Source organism: Medicago sativa, chromosome 8 (assembly GCF_051527215.1).
Source record: "Medicago sativa cultivar Bolivia chromosome 8, Bolivia_mono, whole genome shotgun sequence".
In the NCBI taxonomy this organism is placed as follows: Eukaryota; Viridiplantae; Streptophyta; class Magnoliopsida; order Fabales; family Fabaceae; genus Medicago; species Medicago sativa.
In genome coordinates, this window is record NC_140756.1 from 16280405 (window position 1) to 16291963 (window position 11559).

Below are 11559 nucleotides of genomic sequence, written 5' to 3' on the forward strand. Positions count from 1 at the left end.
TGCTTTCTTCTCTTGTAACTCTTTTAACTTCAAATCAGAAGCAGCTTGAGCTCTTAAGGTGATATGAGGAAAATCCTTGGTTCTTCTCAAGGCTGGCTTTCTCTTCCTCTTTGGTATAGCAGGTTGATCAAGAGGAATGTCAACACCCATGATCATCCTGGAGTCCATGTCTTCAATGGCTTCTTCAATAGAAGGTACTGATGAACTACCAATTTTGAGCTTGTCAGCAGCAACTTTTGCCTTTTTAGTAGTTTGTTCAACCTCTAGATATTGCTCTGCAGTCATCTTCCTTTTTGACTTTCTGCCTCTGGCTCGTGGCAGAGCACCACCATACATTTCCTCTGGAATATCTTCCAATCTGATTCTCTCATTGGTTGCCTCAAAATGTTCCTTGATATAGTACAATTGCACTTCAATGGGATCCTTCTTGCAGATGGGTGGAAAGTCCTTCATAAGATCAGACATAACAAGTGATTCACTTAAATCAGTTTGAAGTTTGGTGACTTCACTGATTAGCTTCATATTCAATAGAGTATGAGCATTAATGAATTTTCCAGTTTTTGTGTCAAGTAGCTGATCTGTGAAGCCTTGAGATTGACTGAGACTGTTCAAGATACCTCCTTGATAGAATATCTCTGAGAGGAGTCTTCCATAAGGAACCCAGGGTTTATCCAGTAGCTGACTCTGCTTCAAACACTCTACCAAGTACTTGAACACGTATTTGGGCACATTCACCTTTTCCTTCTTGATGAAGTGCTGGAGAAGGACCTTCTGAGCTAGATTTGGTTTCACACAGTCACCACTTGGAAACAGGGTCTCATTCTGAATCTTCAGAAGCATCTTGGTTTCCATGCTCAATTCAGCATATTTCTTCTCCTTCTCAGAATTGTAAATCACCAAGTTGGCTTGCTTTTTCCAAATGCGTTTTTCAGCAGCATCTGAAAGATCAATTCCAGAGTAGTATCCAGAGGCTGCAGCCTTGAGAACATACTCTATGTGCCATTGTGCAATTCTTATTGGAATACCACAGATGCTGGATCTGATTTCATCTTCAACAAATGGCGCAAGACCCATTTCTTCTCTTGTTTTCCCTTCTAATTCAGGATACATTAGCACCATTTGACTTTCCTCAGATAAGGATGCCGCTTTGTTGTAAAATTTTGCTCTTACCCAGAAGTGTCTAACCAGAGCTTCATATGTTGGTCCATTCAACATTCTGAAATAATCCATGAGTCCTTGCTCTTCATAGTAGCTTCTGATAGAACACCTATGAAAATTCAGAGAATCAAAGTCCACTGGATTCTCTATCTGAACTTGCAAATCCCATTCTTCCAATTTCATGCTTCTTCCTCTGTAGTCATATTCAGGGACCATTCTTGAAGTAGATACTGAATCTTTTCGTTGCGAGCTTGATGATGCCATTTGATGATTGACGAAGATTTGAAGAAGATGAAGATTTTTAGGGTTCTAAGGTTGAGAGAATGCGCTTACTTCGCAAACGGTTTGAGAGCAAATGTGTTTGTTGTGAGTGAGTAGTGTGTGAATTGACAAAGTGTTAAAAGTAAAACGATTGCAATTCAAAAGAGACAAACAAACATAACATTAATGACAAAATTGGGGGCGCGTGAAAAGTACTTTCAAAGCTTTTAAATCATCATTGCCCTTTTAGTTATACACCAACACATACAGGCCACGTAAGAAGTTCACAGAGTAACTACCAAGTTAGTGGGCCAGAAGTTACTTTAACAAGTAACTCCCAACGTTTCCACTAATTCAACTATTCAGAAGCAACAAATCCAGCTTCTGGACTTCAGATGCTGATGTCATCATCAGAAGCGAGTTTTCCTCAGAACCTCAATAAAGAGCTTCTGATGGACTACCGCTTCTGAACTAACTTCAGAACCTAAAATCCTATTCAGGAGCAAGCAAACATTTAATCAGACACGAAGTGCATGTTCAAATTTTTCTTTATAAAATCAAATCTTTCAACAGTTAAAGGCTTAGTAAATATATCAGCCCATTGATTTTCAGTATCAATGAATTGTATATCTAAAATTCCTTTTTGAACATAATCTCTGATAAAGTGGTGTTTGATTTCAATGTGCTTAGCTCTTGAATGCAAAATTGGATTTTTAGACAAACAAATAGCAGCAGTATTATCACAATAAATGGGAATACTGTTAGCAGTTATCTGATAATCTTCCAACTGATGTTTCATCCAAAGTAGTTGTGTACAACAACTTGCAGCTGAAATGTATTCTGCTTCTGCTGTAGACATAGCAATAGTTGTTTGTCTTTTGCTAGCCCAGGATATAAGATTATCACCTAGAAATTGACAATTGCCACTGGTTGATTTTCTTTCAATCCTATCACCAGCATAATCAGCATCACAGAATCCAATTAGCTTATAATCTAAGGATTTCCTATAAAGGAGTCCAAGATTAGTTGTTCCCTTCAAATACCTGAAGATTCTCTTGACAGCAGTCATATGAGATTCTCTAGGATCTGATTGGAATCTTGCACACAAGCATACACTGAATAAAATATCTGGCCTAGATGCAGTGAGGTATAACAAAGAACCAATCATACCTCTATACAGCTTCTGATCTACTTTAGCTCCTTCATCTTCTTTGCTCAGGTTGCACGTAGGATGCATTGGAGTGTTCATCACTTTACAATCTTCAAGTTTGAACTTCTTCAGAAGCTCCTTTGAGTACTTTGATTGATGAACATAGACTCCATCTTTGCATTGATTGATTTGAATGCCAAGGAAGAACTTCAGCTCTCCCATCATGCTCATTTCAAATTCATCCTGCATTAACTCAGAAAATTCCTTGCAAAGAGATGCATTAGTAGAACCAAATATTATATCATCAACATATATTTGCACAACAAGAATATCTTTCCCAAGGGTCCTTCTGAAGAGTGTAGTGTCAACCTGTCCTCTCTTAAAATCATTTTTGATTAAGAAATTACTTAGTCTATCATACCAAGCTCTGGGAGCTTGTTTCAAGCCATATAGTGATTTCTTCAATTTAAAAACATGGTCAGGATATTTAATATCCTCAAATCCAGGAGGTTGCTTAACATACACTTCTTCTTCTATGACACCATTGAGAAATGCACTCTTGACATCCATCTGATATAATATTATGCCATGATTAACTGCATAGGAAAGAAGTAACCTGATTGCTTCCAATCTTGCAACTGGAGCAAACGTTTCAGTGTAATCAATGCCTTCTTGTTGACTATACCCTTGTGCAACAAGTCTGGCTTTGTTTCTTGTTACTTCACCTTGCTCATTCAGCTTGTTTCTGAATACCCATTTTGTTCCAATAATGTTCTTGTGCTGAGGTTTGGGTACCAGATCCCACACATCATTTCTTTGAAATTGATTCAACTCTTCTTGCATAGCTAGGATCCATCCATCATCTGAAAGTGCTTCATCAACTGTTGTAGGTTCAATCATTGAGATTAGTCCAATCATTGACTCTTCTTGTCTGAAATGTGATCTTGTTCTTCTTGGACTATCTTTGTTTCCAATGATTAGCTCCTCAGGATGTGAAGACTTGTGTTTGAATGTGTTTCTGGGAGGATCTTCTTGATGTGAGCCATCTTGTGCTTCATCAGAAGCAGTTTCATCTTGCGCTTCTGATGTGGGTTCAGCTTCTGGACTATCTTCAGACTCAGCTATCTGATCAGGTTCTGGAGTAGCTTCAGGAACCTGTATCTCTGCAAAACTTTCACCCTGCTTTGAAGTTTTATCTTCAAGCTCCTTGTCATCAAATTTAACGTGCATAGATTCTTCAACACAGAGTGTTTCTGAATTATACACTCTGTATGCCTTTGACCTTTCAGAGTAACCTAAAAAGATTCCTCTTTGGGCCTTGGCATCAAATTTCTTTAGGTAGAGCTTGTTGTTCAGAATGTAACAAGTACATCCAAATTGATGAAAGTAAGAGATACTGGGTTTTCTTCCTTTAAAGAGTTCATATGCTGTTTTCTCCAAAATAGGTCTAATATAGATCCTGTTTTGAACATAGCATGCTGTATTCACTGCTTCTGCCCAAAAATGTTTTGGTAAATTGTTTTCATGAATCATGGTTCTGGCCATTTCTTGTAAAGTTCTATTCTTTCTCTCTACAACTCCATTTTGTTGTGGTGTTCTAGGAGAAGAGAATTCATGGAAAATTCCATGTTTTTCACAAAAAGCTTCAAATGGCTCATTTTCAAATTCTCCACCATGATCACTTCTGACTTTCAAAATTTTTGATTCTTTTTCAGATTGAATTTGAGTGCAGAAGCTACTGAATACATCACACGCAACATCTTTACTCTTTATGAATTTCACCCAAGTCCATCTGCTGTAATCATCAACAATGACTAATCCATATCTACTTCCATATAAGGATGCAGTACTCACTGGTCCAAATAAATCAATATGGAGTAATTCTAAAGGTCTTGATGTTGAGACAATGTCTTTGGTTTTAAAAGATGATTTCACAATTTTCCCTCTCTGACATGCACCACAAAGTGCATCTGAATGATAGTCAATGTCTGGTAGCCCTTTCACAAGTTGTAACTTACTAAGCTTAGAGATTAACCTCCAGTTAGCATGTCCCAACCTTCTGTGCCACATCCATTTCTTATCATTCACTGATAGTAGGCAAATCACCTTCTGATCAGCCAGTTCAGAAAAATTGATTTTATAGACATTGTCAACTCTCTTTCCCTTGAACACAATGGATTTGTCTTTCTTGTTGATTACTGTACAGTTGGGTTTTTCAAAAAGCACATCATAACCATTATCACAAAATTGACTTATGCTCAAAAGGTTATGTTCAAGACCATCTACCAACCATACATTATTAATTGAGGTAGAGGAATTACCAATAGTTCCTGTACCTATGATCCTGCCTGACTGGTTGCCTCCAAATTTCACATTTCCTCCCTCTTTCATTGTTAGGCTGAGGAACATGGACTTGTCTCCTGTCATGTGTCTTGAGCAACCGCTGTCTAGGTACCATGATCTTTGCTTTGGCACTGCTCTTAGACATACCTGCATCATTGACATTTTTAGATTTAGGTACCCATTGTTCTATGGGTCCTGGAAGGTTAGTACTTAAGGCTTTACTCTTCACTCCTTGTACCTTGTGCTGTGAGTTGGGTTGCTTCTGATTAGCCATCACCTTAGGTTTTGGTACTTCAGAAGCAGTAACTGTCTTCTTCTGAAACTTAGACTTCAGAACCCCAGATTTTGGTTTCACCAGACTCTGAGGAATAGGTTCTGATCTTTTCAGGATCCTAACCTTTGAAGTTTTGGAATCAGATTTGATCATAGCCTTTGACTTAGAGTTCTTTGGCTTTGAAGTAATCTTAGCCTTAGAACTAGAAGCTTCAGGTTCTGATTGAACAACAGTTTCCAACTCAGCCCCTTCTGGTACAAAGAATGTTTTCAGACCTTCCTTGATGCATTCACAACAAGACTTTAGATTGGTTTTCTCCAGTTTCACTTCTGGAAAACCAATTCCTCTGCCATTGTTCTTGTAAATGCTATAAATCATAGAAGCCACTCTGCTTCTGTCAATGCCAGATATAATAAAATCTTCAAGAGCAATTTCATGGTTACTCACTACAAAAAAACGCGTGTTTTCCGGCGGCTAAAAAATGTATGTTCCGGCGGTTTTAGCCGCCACTATGTACAATTGTGGCATTTTAAAAAATGCCGAAATTTTGCATGCCACAATGTTTAAAGCGGCAGTTTTTACGTAACCGCCATGTTGTCCGCCGTTTTGTACTTGGTTTAAAGTGGCGGTTATTTAATTGTATTTAACGGCAGTTTCAAACGCCATTATTTACATTATTGTGACAAAGCCAATAGGTGTTTCTGGCATTTTTGACCGCCGTAATATGCAGAAAGTACCGGCGGTTTTAACCGCCAGAAATTACTCCCGAGACCTCTGCATGTAGTGGCATGTCCAACTGCCAAAATTTACTTCTGATATTTAATCATTTAGCTGCCACAATTGACATATAAAATGCCACAATGCTCAGAAAATTGAAATTATTTTATTTATAATATTATTATTTCATAGGAATATATAATTGTACATTTCTATTTTTTGAACAAAATTAAAGGACAAACAAATTTTGAACATTGTCATTGATATAGTTATAATTCAACTCAAGTGGAGTTTGATACAAATACCCATACTCAAAATAAACCCATTCTCAAAATAAACAAGTCTCAAAATAAACAAGTCTCCAAACATAAAGTTACACAAACCATTGCTACCATCTTTAGCTATTCTCAAAATAACAAGTTTCAAAACATGAAAATGACTACACTACTGCTGTCACTAAAATTAGGACTCTCGTGCTCCACGTGCGTTGCTTTCATCTGATGATCTAGATATGTCATTAGGTGTTGGAGATTCACTTCCTACGTTTGATGCCTGCAAAAAAATATTATAATTGTTAACTCATATTGAGCAAGATATTATTGCCAATTCAACAACCTAAGCAAAGTAAAAGTTATTATCAAAGTAAAAGCTTGAAAGACAGTATTATCCAAAATCAATTTTTCATAATTGATGAATTTAAAGATTGATGATGAAAAACTTAAAGAAATTAATGCATTTAATTGATAAAAAAATTAGCAGTATTTATTTCATTAGCCCAATAGCATTAAGATCCATTTTGTAAAATATCATCAAATAATATCAATGCTTCCAAAGCTTAATGTAGCGCCGGTAATAGTGGTAGTGGTATAGAAATTTTGAAATCATATTACATAACAACATTTGGTCCGTAACCCTTAAAACTTTCATTTATTCTCGTCAGTTTCATGTTACATAATATCTTTTTCCACAAAATTGCGTTTTACTGATCATGTCTGAACGTGATGGATTAGTCATTATCAACTCTTGGTTATCTTCACTTATTTTATAACTTGGGCCTTTTGGATTCTACGCAACTAGAAATGCATCTCTATATATTTAGCAATGAGGAAGGTTGTAGGCTACTACTCCAGAAAGACACATGCACAAAATCATAAATGCATTGAGTAGTTGTTATACCTGTTGTGTATCATTGGGAAATAAGGCAGCAGCTAACTCTGGAGGTAGTGAACCACCTTCCTTCGCTTTAATGTAGCCAACAAGTGCTGCCATTTGAGCCTCCATAGTTGCAAGTTTTTGGTTCACCAATGCAGAACTGCCGCTTGAAGTACTACCTCGAAAAGAGCCAAACTCCATACCGCTAAGTCGTGTGGTAGTATGCTTAAAAGCAATAGTAGGAACCATTCCCATTCCCATGGAGGGCGATTGTATGGGATAAGAACCACCGGCCAAATGCTGTAGTTTGAACTCATAACTCCAAAAGGGTTAAAGCCATCGGTGGATAGGCCAAGTCGTACATTTCGAGGATCTGCTGCAAATTCAGGATGAAGTAAGTCAAACGTTTTCCATGCCTCGGAATCTTTAGGATGTCGCATCAGCCCATCTTGGTTACCATCCAATGCATGCCAACTCATAGACTCTGCGGTTTTGGAACCCATAAATAGCCTCTGCAATCTTGGCTTTAGTGGAAAGTAGCGCAATATCTTTGCAGGCTGTTTCTTCTTGTTATCCTTCCACTTAGATGTCTTGCATATTTTGCATTCTTCCAATTCTTGATTTTCTTCACCCCAATATAACATACAATCATTTGGGCAAGCAGGTATCTTAATATAACCAAGACCAAGTTTGTTGATGATTTTCTTAGCCTCGTAGAATGAATTAGGAATCTTTGCATCTACGAACACGTCTTTTAACAATTCCAGAATCATAGTCATGGCTTTGTCACTCATTCTACACAAGCACTTTATATGATACAATTTAACTATAAATGACAATTTTGAATACTTTGTACACCCTTCATATAATTCTTCATTTGCGTCCTTTAACAACGCATAAATCTCGACATCGTCAGCATCACGTGTCGAGTTATGCCCTTCATTGTTATGCACAGAGGATGGAACAGCATCGTCCAGGTTGTTTCGACCAATTCCAAATGCATCATTGACCATGTTTTCCATTGGATTTTGTGGTTGAAAAGTATCTTCTGCAACACAGGTTCTTTGAACTGCCTCAGACGCGATTACATTTGGTCTTTCACCATGCCAAGTCCAAATTTTGTAATTTTTCGGAAAAGGTCTATTTTTTAGGTGTATGTAAACTTCATCCCATGTTCCCCCCTTCTTGAAACCACATTTTGAACACGGACACTTAATTGTAAGTACATCAGCAGGTTGATGTTCAAATGCAAAATTCAAAAAGTGAATTATCCCATTTTCATATTCAGGTGTGCTTAGTGGTTTGCAAATCCATGATTTATCAATTGACATGACTACAAAAAAAATATATTAAAGCATTGCATCTTAAGATTCATAACTACCAAATTTTAATAATCACTGATGATGAATTAAGATATAGAATTATATAGACAATGTATAAAGGTACAAGGAACGCATCTCATACCTCCTCCACAGTTTTGAGATTTCAGACGGCAATTTTGGTGCAACGGCAATTGATGTGCTGACAGTTAAAGCAGTTCTATGGGACAAACAGAAAATGAAGTGTTAAAAGTATAGTACAGAATGAATTGAAGTATATTTGAATCACAAGGAAACTAAAATCAATGATTTGGCAAGCAAAAAATCATGTATTTGATTTTTTATGTTATCCAGAAAAGCCAAAAAAAAATAATAATAATAATATCCACTGTTATCTATCTGCAGATTATGGCAGCAAGCCAACAATCCACCATAAAACATGGTGCTGTGGTCTATGTTAGATATAATAGGTGTTGTGGCCTATGGCAGCTGCCACAGGACAATGGTGGTGCTCATCTAATTTTACAATATGAAAAGTGTAGTTTGAGAAAATGTTTGAAAAATGCAAATGAAATTTATAACAAAAATGTAATTATTTGAAGAATCAGACCACTATATATTGACTAGATTTGGATGCCGAACTCCCACATAATTGACTTGATTTTAAACTAATCAGAGCATCAATACAAGAGATCAAACAAACAATTATAGAAGACTACAATGACTAGCTTTATTTGTATATGCATTAAATTATTTCTTATAAAACTAGAAATTCAGCAAGTTTTGAATTGCGCAAGAAACAAAAGTATAGAAATATTAAAACTAATATATATAATGGATAAGATCTATGTAACTTCAGTTAGTTGAATTGTATGTGACAAAATAAGTCATTGAGAAACTGTTGCACTTCTAGAAGTAGACTCTAGAGGAAGGAAAAATTTTCTGGAGGAGGAGGAGGCAACAAGTATAAAGTATAAACATACTTTGGCTACAATTAATTTGGCTTATGACAGAAAGCTCAGCTACGAAGGATATGCTTTTTTTTACAATACTCAATGATCATCTCCATCCTTGTATTCTCTACCTAACCAAATAGCTAACTAACTACTCAAACAAGTAACAAATCTTAACTACTCTTTTTTCCCTTTATTTTATCCCTTATCAACTACAGAAGTTGTAGCAACTGCACACATCAGCTGTTACACAACTTACTATCATGCCTAAAACACCAAAAAAATCACATACAAGGACCCAAAATGCAATCCAAGCCACAACAAAGACACACCATAGCAGAAAAACAACAGAGGCCTGCCACTTCTGCTGGACCAGCAGCCAAACAGCACCACCCAGACACCAAAAACAGGCACAAACAGAGACGAAAAAACTCCACTACCTCCTCTTAACTACTCTTATTTTCCCTTTATTCTATCCCTTATCAACTCCTAACTACTAAGATAAGAACAATGATACTCTATCATTTGATTATACAGTAGAAAGGTTCCACCAACAAACTAAAATGAAGTAATAAGTATAGTTGAGCGGTTCCCACTTATCAATGACTATGAGCCATGCTCAACACAAACAGGAAACAAATATATATACAAAACAAACACCAATTGTTGAGGAGAAAAGTAGGGTGGTTTGATCATGTTGAAAGAATTTCAATTAAGGCTCCGGTAAGAAAAGTAGATCAAAGAAAACTTTAGGAGAAACGATTAAACAAGGCCATAGGATAAACAATTTAACCGAAAATTTTGACTTTTCTAGAGTCAAATGGCATCAATTCAGAAGATCTTTATAGGCAAAAAAAATTAAGGTTACAAGTATGTTTGAACTCATCTCACACAAATTGAAACCATTTAAGGTACACAAATTGGAAAAAAATCACCTTAGTTCATTGGTCATCTAAAGTTGTTATGACATCCCAAAAAAAAAAATAGAACTCAACCAAAATTAAAATAACCAAGCTAGAGAGTAATTATTCAACAAAACATAAAAAAAAAATGGAAATAAAATAAACATAAAACAAAACAAAAAAATCATAAACGTGTTATTTGATGGAACATATTGTATAAACATAAAAAGTGAAACACATAAAACAACAGTAATAAAAAACATGTTATTTGAAAGGATCCTTTTCACAAACCTCTAGATCCTCCTGATTTGGCAGCAAACCCCCTCAAATAATCAAAATCTCTAGCTTAATCAAAACCTCCTCAAATAATCAACAGTAGATCTGCTTGTTTCTTGTCACAAACCTGAGTTTTTCTACCAGTAAAAGAAAAACAAAAAAATCAATAACGAAAACAACAACAAATTCCAACAGCATAAAGTCTTAATCATATAATCAAAATTGAACCTTATAATCAAAATTGAACCTTGTTAACCAACTAAAATCAAGAATAATACAAAGATGAGGGTTTGGGTATTTCAGACTAAGCAATCTTCAAACTCACCAAGTTGAGAGAAGACTTCGACAGGGACCAAAGATGAGGGTTTCAGAAATCGGTTGAAGATTGGGTTTGAGGGAATCGAATGGGTTGGGTGTTTGAGGGTTCTGTAATGAATTGAAAAAGATTGAGGAATCAGTGAAGAAAAGGACGGGAATCAAAGAAACATTGAGGAAGAAAGGGTTAGTTATAGTTTAGAAGAGATGGAAACGTGTTTGAGGGTTTTTGGAACATGGAGAAGGTTTGGAAAAAGATATAAGAGAGAAGGTTTGGAAAAAGATATAAGTTTTGTTATAAAATAGTTTTGTTATAAAATAGTTTATGTCAACAGAAAAGGACAAAAGAAAAGGATGGAGGGATTTTCTAAAAAATTGGGAAAAAAAAGAGGGAAGTTAGTGCGCCAAATATTGTGAGGTTAGGAAAGTTAAAATGGTTGATTTCGGCAGTCAAAAATGCCATAATATATAATGTAAATTATGCAACAAAATTTTGTTAATACTGGCGGTCAAAACCGCCGCAATGTACTGTAGATAGCGGCGGCTAGAAAAACGGCCGCAATACACCGGATATAGTGGCGGGTTACAGGGACCGCCAGTACAAAACCGCCGCAATTAACGCGTTTTTTTGTAGTGACTTAAAGGTTTTTCATTACACTTTTCTTGTAGCTTCTGACATAAGAACTTGAGCTGATCTTCATATGTTTTACACATGAAGTCAAAGCCCCTAAGTCCTTGT

At 36.2% G+C, this 11559-nt stretch overlaps 1 protein-coding gene across 2 annotated transcripts; it reads right to left on the reverse strand.

Moving 5' to 3' along the window:
• Positions 1–6132: 6132 nt before the first annotated feature.
• Positions 6133–11108, reverse strand: LOC146897359 (uncharacterized). 2 transcript variants are annotated; one of them, XM_085734772.1, is made up of 5 exons: positions 10831–11108; positions 10521–10642; positions 8520–8594; positions 7080–8388; positions 6133–6455 (listed from the first exon to the last, which is right to left on the reverse strand). In XM_085734772.1, the coding sequence occupies exon 4, from the start codon at positions 8384–8386 to the stop codon at positions 7202–7204; it is 1185 nt and encodes a 394-aa protein (XP_085590898.1). In that variant the 5' UTR covers positions 8387–8388; positions 8520–8594; positions 10521–10642; positions 10831–11108; the 3' UTR covers positions 6133–6455; positions 7080–7201. The 2 variants fall into 2 exon arrangements, with proteins under 2 accessions (XP_085590898.1, XP_085590899.1); XM_085734773.1 differs by having other exon boundaries at positions 7080–8594.
• Between the last annotated feature and the right edge of the window lie 451 nt (positions 11109–11559).